Source organism: Enoplosus armatus, chromosome 15 (genome assembly GCF_043641665.1).
Source record: "Enoplosus armatus isolate fEnoArm2 chromosome 15, fEnoArm2.hap1, whole genome shotgun sequence".
Classification (NCBI taxonomy): Eukaryota; Metazoa; Chordata; class Actinopteri; order Centrarchiformes; family Enoplosidae; genus Enoplosus; species Enoplosus armatus.
The window spans coordinates 23,092,479-23,109,823 of NC_092194.1; the positions used below are offsets into that span (position 1 = coordinate 23,092,479).

At 43.8% G+C, this 17,345-nt stretch overlaps 1 protein-coding gene across 1 annotated transcript in view; it reads left to right on the forward strand.

Moving 5' to 3' along the window:
* Window positions 1–93: 93 nt before the first annotated feature.
* tecpr2 (tectonin beta-propeller repeat containing 2) overlaps window positions 94–17,345 on the forward strand; it is a 38,183-nt gene continuing 20,931 nt past the window's right edge. Inside the window, exons 1-7 of the mRNA XM_070920493.1 lie at window positions 94–136; window positions 226–373; window positions 2,522–2,630; window positions 8,800–8,940; window positions 10,544–10,672; window positions 11,244–11,375; window positions 16,198–16,355. Coding sequence (XP_070776594.1) covers window positions 2,550–2,630; window positions 8,800–8,940; window positions 10,544–10,672; window positions 11,244–11,375; window positions 16,198–16,355 — 641 coding nt within the window. The 5' untranslated portion in view covers window positions 94–136; window positions 226–373; window positions 2,522–2,549. The remainder of the gene's footprint in view (window positions 137–225; window positions 374–2,521; window positions 2,631–8,799; window positions 8,941–10,543; window positions 10,673–11,243; window positions 11,376–16,197; window positions 16,356–17,345) is intronic.

Here is a 17,345-nt window from a genome sequence, read left to right on the forward strand (position 1 = left end):
AGGTTTTCCAAACAGCCGTCGCTGAGTTTCCGCTTCCTGTCATTCATTTATTAATGTATTTATGAAATGATCTTCTGGCTGCAGATGAAGACAGATTAAAGTCACTATGAACTACAGAAAGTCTGTGCTTTAGTGGGTCAGTTGGAAGAGAATAAAACATGTAAAAATACATTAAAAGAGAAAAAATTAACAGAAATTAAAGGGTATTATTCTGTGTCCTGTCAGGAGGTGGCGCGGTTTGTTGACAGCAGGTCAGTATCAGTATGAAAGATGCCAGAGAGACAGGGCGATGTCACCTCTCAACCCTTAATATCCTGCTGTAATTAAAACATCTGTACCAACATCTGTGCGGGATCCATACTGTAAACTCTGAGTAAGTGACCCACTGTCTTCTACCTGCTGCTAACGTTAGCTTGCCCTGCTAACAGTGAATTAGCTAGTTTAGTTTCATATGATGCTAGCTAGCCTGGATCCTGGTGTTTGAGAAACTAACTCAGTAACGTTAAACAACATGATGTTTGTTTATTGTTGATGACATTATGTTGTTTTTGGGATGTTTGCTGTCAGCTATCAGATTTCAGAACAGCATGCTGAGCTAACGTTAACCTGACGGTGCATCTCCCGTAGAGACAACGTCACACCAAACGCTGTTAAACAATTTGTCAATTTCATATTTCTCTTAAGTTTGGCTGAAATCAATTTACTGCAAAGGACGTTGTAAGTTGTCTTACACTCGGTTAATTGTTCTGTTTAATTCGGTATATGTCTAGTCGACAAAACAACGTTTAAATTATGTTAAACCTCAACTGTTTACGTTTGTTCACCCTGTTCGTTGCCGCCCTCCGTGAGGGAAGAATAGAGCATAAGAAACTGCAGATAAATCATAAATTATTGTAGAATGCTTAATGATGCTACCCAAAACCAATTAATGTCTTGTTTTAACAGTATTGCATGTTGTCAGATGTGGAGCAAGGGAACAGTAAACTGCTGATTTCTTAACCGAGTTTGGTGCAGAGTTCTCTCAGGGAGCAGAACGTTCATGGCGTTCTTTATACCAAACTTTATTAAGCAAAATGTCAATTTACATATCTCTTTATTTGAGCTAAAATGTGTTTACTACAAAACATGACATAAGACCTCTAACTATTTAAGACAGTGTTCTCTTTAATTCGGTGAAAGTCTGGTCCACCAAACGTCGTTAAAATTATGTTAAATTTTAATTATTCAGAATCAGAATCAGAAATAATTTATTGATCCCGGGGGGGAAATTGTACACGTTTCACGTTTGTCCACCTGTCTGCGCCTTCCGTGACTCTTGTAAGGGCAGACTAGTGCATGAGAAACCAAATAAATCATGAACCTGAACTTTTATTGAAGTAAAACGTTTAAATAGTGTTACCTCAAGTAAATCCTAACAGCTCGTAATGTTTTACGTTACCAGTATTGTATGTCGGCAGAGAATAAAAAACAGGGGTGCCGCCAGAGGTTATATAATATCTGAGGAACTACTTTATGTGATTCGATGCCATTGCCATTCTGACTATTTGGCTGAAAGTAGCCTACTACAGGGAAAATCTCACTTGAGGTTAAAATTCTCTTAAATACATTATTATTATTATCATCATTATCCCCCAAAGACTGGCATTTTCCATCATCAGCTCCATGGTTTGCTCACCTTCCTCTCCTTCAACTGAGAGTTTGGTAGGACTAAGGAGGACTGATGGTGGATTCGCTGGAGCTGCATCCGCATGACAAGGGCAGAACTGATTATCAATTAAAGTATTGTTTCAATTTTGGCTAAATAAACAAAATGTAATGACTGTATGATATTGTTATTGTACTGTAGCTAGCTTGCAACTGGCTTCAATAATAAGCCAGGATATTATTGGCAAAATTACGACGTGGGTGTGTAGGTTTTCACGGGCACTTACCTTTCTTGGAGAAAAATCGTTGCCCTCTGTTCTCACTTTCAGTCCCTGTCTCTCCGTTTCTGGCACCCTGATTTTGGTTTTGAAGTTTGACATTCTGCACAGACAGCGCTGGCACTCTACACACAGACTGAGACAGACTGTCAGCTAGTTTCCAGTGTTCCTGACTCGTGAGTGCTGCTAGGTAGTACTGAACTAGTCAATGTTTGTACTGAGGGGTGGGATATGACAGGCTACCTGGATGATTTTTGCAAAAAAGGATAAACACACCATAATTTTATTTCTGAAATTTCAAGAAGCTAAAATATTATATTAGGGGCCTTAAATAATTTCCTCAAATAATTAATGTTCATGTAGTATTTTTGACGGCCCATGTCAGCCCAGGGCCCTTGTAATCATCCTTTCCAGCCCTTTTTCTGATAATAAAAGGGAACAGTAAAATGTTATTTTTGTAACCAAGTTTGGTGCATAGTTCCCTCCAGCTGAATTGGAAACAGAATTTTCATGGTTGCAGTACAGCCGTGTGATTGTTTGTACATCTTCTCTGGTTAATTATATGTGTTTTTAAATGGAGGTTTTGAACTGACTTTCAGGACCAGCTGAATCCACTCTGGCAGAAACATGGCGGCCCAGCCGACCTCGCTGTCCATTTTGAGAGAGTTCTGCCCGCTCTACTACCTGCTGAACTCCATCCCAGCCAAGGTACTGACCCATTCCAAACAAGGCTAAAACCCCGTCCAGGGTACTGACATGATCTAAACCAAGCTGAAACCAGGCTAAAACCCAGCCACAGTACTGAACCATTCAAAAGCAGGGCAAAACATAGACCAAGGTGCTGAACTGTTCCAAACCAGGCCAAAACCCAGGCCAAGGTACTGAGAGGTCAGGTGAGATAAATGAAGTTGTTCAGTAGTTATTCCAACAGGGGGCGCTGGAAACTCTCTTATTACAGTCACTGTTTGATCGCCCCTGAATATCAGCCAGTCATTGTTCTAAATCAGGTGTGTTTGGACCTCATAAAGCAGGTTTATCTCAGTCAGTCTCCATTTGTTACTTGTCTACCTTGAGTCAGACATCACTGAGTCTGACACTTCCTCCTTCCATTGCCTCCTGTGGTCTGTTTTCTCTATAAGCTTGGCCTTAGTTATTACTGCCTTAATTTAGTTTTTATCTAAAGGTTAGGATATATTCTGAATTTTAACCTCAATCATTGACTGTGATCAGATCGGGGTGTAACATTATAGACTGTTGATTATGTAGTCACCTGTACTGCCTGATCCAGGGTTAGGCCGCTGTCCATAAGGAGGTGTTTGCCTCCAGCTACCAGCTGCCTCCATGTAAGGACTGGTGGGTGCTCACTGGCCAGGTGGTTGCTATGATCTCAGCTTGTTCGCCATCTGGAGGAGCCTACTCCCCAACAAGCAAGCAACAAGCGGAGGGGAGGGCCTCCTCTTCCTTGTTCCACCTGGACAGGTCAGAGGTAGAAGGAGAATTAGCCACGTATGGCTCTGAATAAAACCTTGCCAAAGCGGCTCACCACCTCAAATTGCTTCCACCCTCCTGTTAACGACAATCCCGTTAAACTCTGTCCCTGGAGCTGACATTTGCCCGTTTGCTGCTGCCACGACCAGGTTGCACAACATCGCTGCTTCGTCTCCTCCCTCGGCTGAGTCATCTGCGGATCACCGGCCCTTCCACATTCTTTGTAAGGGACTCCATGGTGAGGCGTGTGTTGGTCCACTCCAGCCAGGTGGCTGTCAAGTGCTTCCTGGGAGCCCGCCCTGCCGACATCAATGGGAAACTACCCGCATTCATCAAAAAATATCCCATGGAGAGTACTGTTGTTAAGGCTTGCATCAACAATGTTTCAGCTTAACTAGGACCTGAGTTAGTGAAGGAGCAATTCAACTAAATTGCTCTGTCTTTGGTGTTGCTGAAACACAATGTTGTTTTCTTCAGTCCCATACCGTATCTCTGCCGGCATAGTTAGAAGATTTTCAGCCGCCTGTATACTCTGGACACTCGGCTGCGTAAATGGTCCAACTTTTAATTATTATTTTCTTTTTATTTGAGTAGAAAGTCAAGTCATGTACAAAATATCTTACATAATACACTCTGTGTGCAGCAGAGAACCACATTGGTTACAATACAATACTTTTTTTTACCTGAAGTCTGATCTGTATGGGTTGACAAACTCAATCCATCCATTCCAACATTTTTCAAATATGTCTTAATTTTTCCATTACAAAAATGTCTTGTATCACAATAAACCAGTCTCCTAGTGTAGGTGGACCTTGACATAGCCATTTTTTCGCAATGGCTTTTTTTTGTTAGCAACCAGCATTATTCTAAACATGTATGCTTTAAAAAGCAGAGAAACTGTGGTGGCATCTTACCCAAATACAAGACCTGAAAACAATCTTAATTTTTTTTACTTTTTCCATGCTTTCTCTGATTGTCTTCCAGTAGCTGTGAATCTCAGAGCACTCCCAAAACACATGATAATGATTTGCTCAGCCGCACAGCCTCTCCAGCACGCTGTGTGCCTCACCTTAGACTGTTTAAGTGCTGGCGTTATAAAGTATCTAACCATATTTTTCCAGTTAAACTCTCTCCAAGACAGCGAGTTGCTCAATTTCCATTGCTTATCGTTTAAGTTTTCCCAGTCCTCCAATGATATTACAAAGTTTCCCTCGCTTTCCCACTTTTCTTTTATGCAGGATGTGTTCACCCTGTTTAGCTCTTGATGGGCTTTTTATACTTTAGAAATAGTTTTGGTACCTAGATCGGCTCTGTGTGCTGAAATAAAGACTTAATATACCAGATCCAGGGGCTAACCCTTTTTGCGTGATTTTAGCACTTGTTTTAAAAGCACTTCTTTCTTAACCCCATATTTTAGCACTTACAACCTTATTATACAATCTTGTCGGTTCTTAACACTGCACTTTTAACATATCTACGAAGGTCTTTTTAACAAGTTCACCACAGGGACGGGCGAACACACAAATGCCCGCAGAGACCCAAGGAGGCTGGAGGACCTTGTTAACTTACTTATTCCCGCTGTTGCACCTGTTCAGTGGCCCAGCTATACCCCACACATCTTTTAAGGAAATGGAGGAATAAAGACATGGAAAAGTAAAAAAACATATCCACAGGGCTTTTATAAACAATTTTATTGACTTTTATGGAGTTTTGTATACAAAAGTTTACCGTTTAACACTTACCGTTCCCATGAGCCAGCGCCCCTCGTAGCGTTCCTACGGAACGCTCCGCTTTTACCTATCCTAACCCTATGCACAGCACTGGGTCTAGAACCAAACTCCAGGAGAAGGGCTGGATTCTCTCCTTTTCTGGAGTTGCCCATGGTTAGAGGCACTGGGTGGGTGTGGGGATACTCACAAGCCCCTGGCTGAGTGCCGCTGTGTTGGAGTTCTCCCAGCGGAACAAGAGGGTTCCCTCTATGCGACTGTTACGTCCATTATTGGACTTTTGTGCTAGACATGGATTGGCCATAATAAACTCCGTGTTTGAGCATAGGGTGATTCATAAATGTACCTGGTATCAGAACACCCTAGGCCAAAGATCAATGATAGCAGCAGAGCTGTGACGAGTTGACAGCTGTGGGGAGTACTGCGGGAGTATTAAATGAGGACAATTTTATACCGGATGACACAGTGAATGATTATCTTGGCAAGCTGTATTGACTCATACTTATATTTATATATGTAAATACAGAAGTGAAATACTTCATATCATGATTGAAATGGAAGGAGATCCTACTCCTGACGTAACGCTAAATTACTTTTAGTAATCTAAAGCTTCAACCCCACTATCACAGGAAAAGTAAAGTTGGTGGTTCAGATGGCTAAGGGAGAAGTTGTGCTGGATGGAGAAGGGATGAAAGATGTTTCTCGTGTAGGCCAGCTCTCTGGATTTTTGGATGCGCACATGGTGATTCGGCTTGAATCTGCAATTTTTTTGCAGCAGGATGATAGCAACTTCACACACACCCACTTGGCTGGTTGTACAGGATTCAAAGTTTCTTCAGTTCTACCTTTTGTTGTGTTAGAACACAGACATTGAGCAGGCTTCTTTCAGAAAGTTCTTGCAAAGTTGGCTGGATGCCGGCCTTCAGCATATTCTATGAGGCTCAGGATGCAGCTGAGTTCTGGGCGGGCAGCTATCTTCTTGGCGCTTCCGCATAGGCAAATGGTCAGGCACGAAAGGCAGAGCCAAGAGCTGTTCTCTGGGAATAGGCAGATAAGAGGTCAAGAGAATAAGCGTTCTCAGGGGAAAAATGAGGGCAATAAGAGAGAGTGATCTTTAGGGTTAGGGTTAGTCTTAGTCTTCTTCTTTTGTAGTCTTTTGTTAAAGGGTTGGCGATGTCTGATGTCAATGGTGCAAAATTCCCACATCCATTTGGTCCTAATTATTTTCTTTATTCCAATTTATTTTCTAAAGAATTAATTTACGTAATTGAGTTACCGCATGTTTAATGCTTCCATGTACAATACTGTGGCATTCTCTGCTGTCATAGACATTGTTAACCCAGGTTTAAATGGTATGGCTGCCGCCATGGGCCCACTTGACTCATATCACTACAGTTATTATGTTTAGTCGTAGTTCTGTTACTATTAAAGCTGTTGTTGCTATTATTAATCTCAGCTATTATTACAGATGTAACTACTATTATCATATTTCAGTCATATTTCCATTATTATTATAGTTATAGCTGCTATTTCTACTGCTAGTGCTGCCATACATCTCTGCCTATGTGCTTGTCTGCTTGTCTGTCTGTCTGTCTGTGTCTCTACGTCTATCTCTCTCTCTGTCTCTTTCTGTCTGTCTATCTGTCTCTCCCCCTCTCTCTTTCTCCCTCCCTGTCTCTCTCTCTCTCTCTCTCTCTCTCTCTCTCTCTCTCTCTCTCTCTCTCTCTCTCTCAAACCCAACCAGTCAAAGCAGATGACTGCCCACCTAGAGTCTGGTTCTGCTCGAGGTTTCTGCCTCTTAAAAGGAAGTTTTTCCTTGCCACTGTCGCCAAAGTGCTTGCTCATGGTGGGAACTGTTGGGTCTCTGTAATAACATTATAAAGAGTCGGTCTAGACCTGCTCTATTTGTAAAGTGTCATGAGATGACTTTTGTTGTGATTTGGCGCTATATAAATAAAATTGAATTGAATTGAATATAAATGGCAATTATATACAACGGCTGATTCACCAACATATTTACCTTATATGTCTGTATATATGGCTATGTGCACATATGTGCACTGAACATTAAGTGAATAAAACACAATAAAATCAATACATGTCAGTGTCAATGTTCCTTGTATCCCAGGAATGTATCTTTGCTTTTTGCGGTCTCCCCCAGAGAGGGATGAGAAAGAGAGGTGAGACAGGCAACCAGCAAGCAGGCAGGCACGTAGACACACATGCACTCTGATTTGGCATTCCAACTCACATTTTGGTCTTATTGCAAGGTGTAATCAATTTGTTATTCAATTCGATTCAATTCAGTTTTATTTATATAGCGCCAAATCACAACAAAAGTCATCTCATGACACTTTACAAATAGAGCAGGTCTAGACCGACTCTTTATAATGTTATTACAGAGACCCAACAGTTCCCACCATGAGCAAGCACTTTGGCAACAGTGGCAAGGAAAAACTTCCTTTTAAGAGGCAGAAACCTCGAGCAGAACCAGACTCTAGGTGGGCGGTCATCTGCTTTGACCGGTTGGGTTTGAGAGAGGGAGAGAGAGAGAGACATAGAGAGAGAGACATAGAGAGACATAGACAGGGAGGGAGAAAGAGAGAGGGGGCGAGACAGATAGACATACAGAAAGAGACAGAGAGAGAGATAGACGTAGAGACACAGACAGACAGACAGACAGACAAGCAGACAGGCAGAGATGTATGGCAGCACTAGCAGTAGAAATAGCAGCTATAATTATAATGATAATGGAAATATGACTGAAATATGATAATAGTAGTTACATCTGTAATAATAGCTGAGATTAATAATAGCAATAACAGCTTTAATAGTAACAGGACTATGACGAAACATAATAACTGTAGTGATGAGAGTCAAGCAGACCCATGGCAGCAGCAGCCAGGCGTACCAGGACCACGATCCACAGGAACCTGCAGGACGACAAAGCACAAAGAAGCTCCGGGGAAGATATAAAGTTAGTAACACGCATTGGAGGGAGATGAATGTGTAAAGATGGAGAGGGAGAGGAGGAAAGCTCAGTGCATCATGGGAAGTCCCCCAGCAGTCTAGGCCTATAGCAGCATAACTAGGGGCTGGTCCAGGCAGGCCTTAGCCAGCCCTAACTATAAGCATTATCAAAAAGCCTGCATTCTGGGAGCAGAATGTAAATGTCTATTCACATTTCCTGTTTCATGAGCTATTAAACAAAGCCAGACATCCCATCTTTATCTTTTATGCACTGGTGGGTCTGCGTAAACTGTTCCTGTTGGTTTAGGTTCTATTGTACCAGCATCAAAATCAATATGTTGACTCAAAGCTTCACATTCTTCCCATAGGACGAATTTAACATCACATATCAATTAGTGTGAAGTAGACACGGCATTGCAATTGCATTCTGAGCCCGGGATACGAGTCCTTAAAAGGGTCAATGCTAGGCCAGTGAGATGCACAACCTGTTGTAAATTGGTCAGCTGTCACTTAACTTCCATTAGGTCCTCTCTGAGGACCGGTGGGGTCTGTTTTGTGAGCTAGAGGTCATGTGAAGACAAACATGTTTGGGGGCAGTTTTATCAATAAAAGATAAAAAATGTTCATCAGCATCCATGTTGCTCACACTACAATATTAATGATGAAGGCTCCTGCATCTCTCTTTCCTGCAGGTGCAGCGTGGGTTCAGGTCCATTCTGGTCTACCTGACGGCTTTGGACAGCAGCAGTGACTTTCTGGCGGTGGGCAGCAGCATTGGCATGCTCTACCTGTACTGTCGCCGCCTTGCACACATGAACAAGTACAGCCTGGAGGTCAGAGCTCTTCTTCTCTGGTGGTCAGTCTGTTTTTACCGGAGGTCCAGCTGGGAAAAAGTTTATTAGGGGCCCTCCCTGAATTGCCAGTGTTACTCTTCTTTTTGGGAAATCTGCCTTCCTATGCATGAAAATTAACGAAATTGTCCTATGCCAAACTTTGTTGACCAGAATTGTGGGCCAATAGTCCTGATGGTGGCACTACAGCAACCGTCTAAAGTTGATGTGAATATTTAATTAATTCATAACAAATGAATTCGTAACAAATTAATTGTACGTGCTACAGCTTTGCAACTTTGACCAAAATGTAGGCCCAACAGAGCAGAAATGTTCAGATGCTAAGTGTTGGCAGGAATTATGAAGTCCATCACTGTTTCTCTCAAAAACTGTAAAACTAATAAAATCTCCTCCCACATTTTTTGTTCAATTGACATTTCAATTGATTGTTGTAACAGTGGAAAGCTTAACCAAGACAAAAGGTTTTGGTGAGTTTTAGTTTGTTTTTGTCAAGTTTGAATGAAGGGTTTTACGATGAGTTAACAAGGCAATTAAGCTAGTCGTAGTTTGGTGAAAGAGAGAAACTTACAGTTGTATTTTCAGTTTGAAGAAAAATAGGTGTAAGGCTGCATTCAGAGCAAAAACGCCAGTCCTCCCATTCATTTGAATGTGGGTAGTCAGTTTAGGCCACTGCAGCCAAAAGTTGAAACAGATTCAACTTTTGGAGAAACGCAACCCGACGTCCAAGCTCCAGAGCTCCCACACCACCGCACAACCCTGCACTAATCGCCACAACGCCTGATTTGAATGCAGCCTAAGAATAGCTCATTTGACATTTTGTGCTACGTAACATTAGCTGATAAAGTAATTTGCAAACAGCAAGCTAGTTAGTATCATGGAGCCAATGGTCCAAATAAAATGTAGGAACATTACTTATAGTAATGTTATTCTAAATATGATTGTACCAGATGTTTGGATGAGAAAAGTACTCTATTTCACTGTCTATGGGAATGTCCAAAGATCCAAAAGTTCTGGAAGGATTTTATAAATTGTTTGTCAGAGATGTTTAATACCAAAGTCTTTAAGTGTCTCTGTGCGCTCTCTGAACTCTGTGTGCTTGGAATACATCTGAAGGACTTATACAAACATTGAAACAGATGAAACTTCTGGACTTTGGACTCCTTCAAGCCAGGAGAGCTATTAGACCATGTTAAAAGAGTATGGACGATCCATCATTGAGAATGTGAATAAGGGAACTTTTGTATTGTATCAATCTGGAAAGATTAACATACATTGCTGAGAGCAAGCGAAAAGACTTTGTCCAGCTTCTAAATGACCAACAAACAGTCTTTGTTTGTGAGTGTTTGTGTCCACAACACATCTGAGGACTCAGCTGCTGCTGCAACACAAGTGATGCTGGTTGAATTCATTTGAACAGATTATGTTTTAGTTTGAATTCATTCAAACTTGACTTTCCAGTCTAGACTCCTTCATTCTGACTTCCTGTGTGTGTGTGTGTGTGTGTGTGTGTGTGTGTGTGTGTGTGTGTGTGTGTGTGTGTGTGTGTGTGTGTGTGTGTGTGTGTGTGTGTGTGTGTGTGTAACAGGGAAAGAGTGATGCGATCACGGCTGTGAAGCTGCTCAGCTGTTTTGATGATCTGGTTGCCGTGGGGACAGCGTCTGGGCGAGTTGCCGTCTTCCAGCTGGTGTCTCCCCTTCCTGGTCGAAACAAACAGGTGAGAAGTTCGACCGGTGTGTTATGAGACCAGTATAGCAGGAGCTGTTGACCCCCAACACATGTTACATCCTCAGTGTTTGTACCTGTGTAGTTGTAACACACCCGTCTCTTTCTCTCTGTGTAGTTGTAACACACCTGTCTCTCTCTCTCTCTGTAATTGTAACACACCTGTCTCTCTCTCTCTCTGTGTAGTTGTAGCACACCCGTCTCTTTCTCTTTGTGTAGTTGTAACACACCCATCTCTCTCTCTCTGTGTACTTGTAACACACCTGTCTCTCTCTCTGTAATTGTAACACACCCGTCGCTCTCTCTCTGTAGTTTTAACACACCCGTTTCTCTCTCTCTGTGTACTTGTAACACACCGGTCTCTCTCTCTCTGTAATTGTAACACACCGGTCTCTCTTTCTCTGTAATTGTAACACACCCGTCTCTCTTTCAACACACCCGTCTCTCTTTCTCTCTAATAGTAACACACCTGTCTCTCTCTATGTTGTTGCAACACACCTGTCTCTCTTTCTCTGTTTCTGTGTAGTTGTAACACATCTGTCTCTCTCTCTCTCTCTGTGTAGTTGAGGCGTTTCGATGTGGTTGGCCTCCATAAAGGCTCTGTAACGTCTTTGGCTTGGAGCACTAACGGGATGAAACTTTTCTCTGGAGACGATAAAGGACGAGTTGTCTTCTCCTCTCTGGACCTGGACCAGGTGAAACCACAACTCCACAATGGTTTAACACAACCCTAAATTGAATTCATTTGCAGACTATTTTCTCAATTAATCATTTTGTCAATAAAATAGTAAAACATATTGTAACATTTCTAAGGCTGCCCCCTGAAAGTCGAGGATTCTGTTCATCAGTCGGAGACCCTTCAGTTGACGTAGGTTCTTAGAATCGAGCAATCGGGTTTTCTTGTCAGTGAGTATGCAACAGCTACTTCTGGGGACATTTCGGTCCGTTACAATAAAGGAACGAATCGCCGAATATTCGTGTCAGGTACAGCCCTAAGAATTTTCCATTACTCGGAGAAATGTATTCAAGTTTGTTTGAATATGTTTTCTTGATATTCAGAATCAGAATCAGAAATACTTTATTGATCCACGGGGGGAAATTGTACAGTACCGGTGCTCCCATTCAAGAGTAGAAAGCAGCATAAATTTAGAAATAAATGATTGGATGAGGAATGATTTCCTGTGGCGCTCTGTTGTACATTTGGGAGGAATGAGTCTCCCACTGAAGGTGCTGTTGTGTCTGACCAGTACGTCATGGAGAGGATGTGTTATCATTGTCCAAGATGACCCGCAGCTTGGACAGCATCCTCCTCTCTGTCACCACCATTAGAGAGTCCAGCTCCACCCCCACAACGTCACTAAATCAGAATCAGAATCAGAAACTGTTTATTGCCAAGTAACATACATTACAAGGAATTTGCCGTGGTATGATGGTGCTACATTTTTTTTAACATATAATCTGACAGACAACAAGCATGTAAAAATATAAAGGTAAAAGAATGAGATAAGATAAATAGCAAACAGTGCAGTGACCAAAATAAAGTGTCCAGTATTGTCCAGTAGGGGGTGCGTGCGTTAACGCAGGGGGGACAGGGCGGTGTACGTTAATATAACGTATAACTTGTGTTTGTGTGTGTGTGTGGGGGGGTCAGTGCAAGACTTTGGCTGTGTTCGTCAGGTTGACTGCAGAGGGGAAGAAACTGTTTTTGTGGTGGGAGGTTTTGGTCCTGATGGACCGCAGCCTCCTGCCAGAGGGGAGGGGGGTCAAACAGATAGTGTCCGGGGTGGGAGGGTTCGGCAGCAATCTTCCCTGCTCTCCTCAGGGTCCTGGAGGAGTACAGGTCCTGAAGAGATGGGAGGCTGCAGCCAATCACCCTCTCTGCAGAGCGGATGATATGCTGCAGTCTGCACCTGTCCTTGGTGGAGGCATACCAGACAGTGATGGAGGAGGTGAGGATGGACTCTATGATGGCAGTGTAGAAGTGAACCAGCATTGTTTGTGGCAGGTTAAACTTCCTCAGCTGCCTCAGGAAGTACATCCTCTGTTGGGCTTTCTTGATGAGGAAGCTGATGTTCAGCTCCCACCACCTCAGGTGGAGCTGGCTGATCATGGAGCCCAGGAAACGGAAGGACTCCACAGTGTCCACTGGAGAGTCACACAGGTTGATGGGGGCGGTTGGGGCTGCACTCTTCCTAAAATCTACAACCATCTCCACTGTCTTTGAAGCGTTAAGCTCCAGGCACTGGCCTTGCGGATCAGTTTATTGAGTCTGTTGGAGTCCGCTACCCTCAGCCTGCTGCCCCAGCATGCAACAGCATAGAGGATAGCACTGGCCACCACAGACTCATAGAACATCCTCAGCATAGTCTGGCAGATGTTGAAGGACCTCAGCCACCTCAGAAAATAGGGTTAGGGTTAGACGGCTCTGGCCCTTCTTGTAGAGGGCATTAGTGTTCTTCGCCAGGTCCAGTTTATTGTCAGTGTGAACTCCCAGGTACTTGTAATCCTCTACAACAGGGGTGTCAAACTCAAATACACAGTGGGCCGAAATTAAAAAATTGCTACAAGTCAAGGGCCGGACGGGTTCAACGTTTATTGAAAACTTATTGAAACAACCTTATTGCACATATTGAACCTGGAACTAACAAGGCCTATAGATTATTGCCTATAAAACAACATTAATTATGAAATAAAAATAATAAATAATGAATAAATAAAAATAAAATAAATAAAATCAGTTTCATTAATTTCTTATGGCTTTATCTGCAGTTTTTCCAGAGTAATTTCAAGTGCAAACATTTTCTACAGGCAAACAACAGCCAGAAGTAATTTACTTCAAAGAAAAATCAAATGTCCTGTAGTAGCAAGAGAAAAAAATGCAAAAATGAAACTGCATTAAAAACTGAAATTGCGTCAAAGCACCGTTTGCTGCTCTGTGATGCTCACTCGTCTGAGCCAGATGCTTGGTGTCTCATCTTGGATACAAGTTCATCGATGTCTGGGGTCAGGCTCTGAGCTGAGGAAATCCTCAGGATTGAGTGAAGGTGTTCATCAGTAAGACGAGTCCTGTGTGAAGTTTTGTTTATCTTCATCAGGGAGAACAGTTGTTCACACAAGTATGTGCTGCCAAACATAGAGAGCGTTTGAGCAGCCTGGGAGCGCAGCTGGGGCATTGTGTCGGGGGTGAAACGTGGAAACTCTGCAGCGCCCACAGACTCATATTTTGCCTTCAGTGTGTCACTACATTGGAGGTCAATCAGCTCCATTTGGACATTTAACTCTTCTACCTTCTGTAGCCTTTGAGTCGTGTCCAGATGCTTGTACCTGTCGTGGTGCTTCGTTTCATAGTGTCTTCTTATGTTGTATTCTTTCATGACAGCCACACTGTCTCCGCACAGAAGACACACAGCTTTGCCCTTTACATCCGCGAACATATACTGTGCCTCCCACCTGTCTTGAAAACCCCTGTTTTCAAAGTCCACCTTTCGTTTAGCCATTTTTTGGGGAGAGGGATAGTTGAAAGTTGACACAGGTGGTGTGTAATACCATAAGACTGCTGATGAACGAGTGGGGGCGCTTTCGCGGCCCGTGATTGATGTGTAGACGCACGGGCAGTGCATTATGGGATTTGTAGTATTATGGTGGTGCGTACGATAGACCGGCGGGCCGGTTCTAATAGTAAATATATTTTGTCATGCGGGCCAAAGATAATTCATTCACGGGCCGGATGTGGCCCGTGGGCCTTGAGTTTGACACATGTGCTCTACAATGTCCACACTGACCCCGTGGATGGAAACAGGGGTCATCTGCACCTTGGTCCTCCTCAGATCCACAGTCAGCTCCTTTGTCTTTGTCACATTGAGCTGTAGATGGTTCTGCTCGCACCATGTGACAAAGTTGTCCACAGCAGCCCTGTACTCATCCTCATCACCCTTACTGATACATCCAACTATTGCTGAGTCATCAGAAAACTTCTGAAGATGGCAGGTCTCTGTGCAGTAGCTGAAGTCTGTGGTGTAGATGGTGAAGAGGAAGGGAGAGAGGACAGTCCCCTGTGGGGCCCCGGTGTTGCTGACCATTCTGTCTGACACACAGTGTTGTAAGCGCACATACTGTGGTTTGCCAGTCAGGTAGTTGACAATACAGGACACGAGGGGGGCATCCACCTGCATCTCCGTCAGCTTCTCACCCAGTAGAGCTAGACGGATGGTGTTGAACGCACTGGAGAAGTCAAAAAACATGATTCTCACAGTGCTCGCCGGCTTATCCAGGTGGACGTAGACGTGGTTGAGCAGATAGATGATGGCATCCTCAACTCCAAGTCGAGGCTGGTGAACTGAAGGGGGTCCAAGTGTGGCTTGACCATGGGCCGGAGCTGCTCTAGGACGAGTCTCTCCAGGGTCTTCATGATGTGGGAGGTCAGTGCCACAGGTCTGTAGTCCTTGGAGCCACTGGGATGCGGTGTCTTCGGCACAGGAACGAGGCAGGACGTCTTCCACAGCAGGGGGACCCTCTGAAGACTCAGGCTCATGTTGAAGACATGGTGAAGTACTCCACATAGGTGGGGGGCACAGGCTTTAAGCACCCTGGGGCTGACACCATCAGGGCCTGCAGCCTTGCTTGAGTGGAGTCTCATCAGCTGTCTCCTAACATGGTCAGCAGTGAAGCACACTGTCGAGGGGGTCGGTGGGGGAGGGGTGTCGTCAGGTTGAAGAGTGCCGTCAGCCTGGGGACTGGGGAATGAGGTGTGAGGAAAGCTCTCACAGGGGGGTGGGGGGCTGTGAGGAGCAGGAGGGGGAGGGGGAAGTGGAATAGGTGAAGGTTGGACGCAGACAGCAGAAGAGTCGGGGGGGTGGGGGTAAGCAGGGCCCACAGTGTCAAATCTGTTGAAAAACAGATTCACTTCGTTGGCCCGGTCCACACTGCCTTCAACTCCTCTGTTGTTGGTTGGCCTGAAACCCCAGATGGTCCTTATTCCACTCCAGACCTCTCTGATGATGTTCTGCTGGAGTTTCCACTCCTGTACTTGTCCTTAGCCTCCCTGATCTTTACCTTCAGTTCCCTCTGGATCGTTCTCACCTCCTCCCTGTTGCCAGCTCTGAAAGCCCTCTTTTTTTCATTTTCATTCAAAAGTTTAAGAAATTTAAGAAAACTGACATCAGAGGAGTTTTGCTTGAAGAATTATTAAAACGATTAATCGATAAACAAAATAGTTGCCCATTAATCAATTAATCAAGTGGATGTTAAAGTGCTCACATGCTTCATGTATGTCTTGTTTCTACTCAGGTTTTTTTTAAAAACAGGTGGATGGAAACCCACCTATTGTTGCAAGATAATAAACACCATCCTGTCTGTCTGTCTGTGTGTCTGTCTGTGTGTGTGTGTGTGTGTGTGTGTGTGTGTGTGTGTGTGTGTGTGTGTGTGTGTGTGTGTGTGTGTGTGTGTGTGTGTGTGTGTGTGTGTGTGTGTGTGTGTGCGTGCGTGCGTGCGTGCGTGCGTGCGTGCGTGCGTGCGCAGGGGGTGTGTAAACCTGTGCTGTTGTTGGAGGAGTCCTCAGGTGTGGTTCAGATTGAGTACAGTCACCAGGTGCTGCTGGTCTCAACACAGCAAAGATCTCTACTTTACTGCACACAAAAACAGGAAATCCAGCAGCTGGGTACCAAGCCCCGCAAGAGGTAAACACAACACACACATGTGATATACAACCCATAATATTCAATGCACATATCACACACTCAGCCCGCGAGACAACACAGTTTATTTTGCTGATTGAAAGTTCACCTGAAAAACAGAGCAACTGAAAGTTCAGTTATAGAGAAACTTAACTCCTGTCCAACACCATGTTGACAGTAGTTTTGCATGTTGACAGTAGTTTTGCATCTTGACAGTAGTTTTACGTGTTTACAGTAGTTGTACACATTGAAAGTAGTTGTACACGTTGACAGTGGTTGTACACGTTGACAGTGGTTGTACACGTTGACATTAGTTTTACATGTTGACAGTAGTTGTACATGTTGACAGTAGTTGTACACGTTGACAGTAGTTGTACATGTTGATAGTACACTGCTCAAAAAAATTAAAGGAACACTTTTTAATCAGAGTATAGCATCAAGTTAATTAAACTTCTGGGATATTGATCTGGTCAGTTAAGTAGCAGAGGGGGTTGTTAATCAGTTTCAGCTGCTTAATGAAATTAACAACAGGTGCACTAGAGGGTCAACAATGAGATGACCACCAAAACGGGGTGGTTTTCCAGGTGGAGGCCACTGACATTTTTTCCTTCCTAATCTTTTCTGACTGTTTTCCACTAGTTTTGTATTTGGCTAGGGTCAGTGTCACTATTGGTAGCATGAGGCCATACCTGGACCCTACAGAGGTTGCACAGGCAGTCCAACTCCTCCAGGATGGCACATCAATACGTGCCATTGCCAGAAGGTCTCCCAGCACAGTCTCAACAGCATGGAGGAGATTCCAGGAGACAGGCAGTTACTCTAGGAGAGCTGGACAGGGCCGTAGAAGGTCCTTAACCCATCAGCAGGACCGGTATCTACTCCTTTGTGCAAGGAGGAACAGGATGAGCACTGCCAGAGCCCTACAAAATGACCTCCAGCAGGCCACTGGTGTGAATGTCTCTGACCAAACAATCAGAAACAGACTTCATGAGG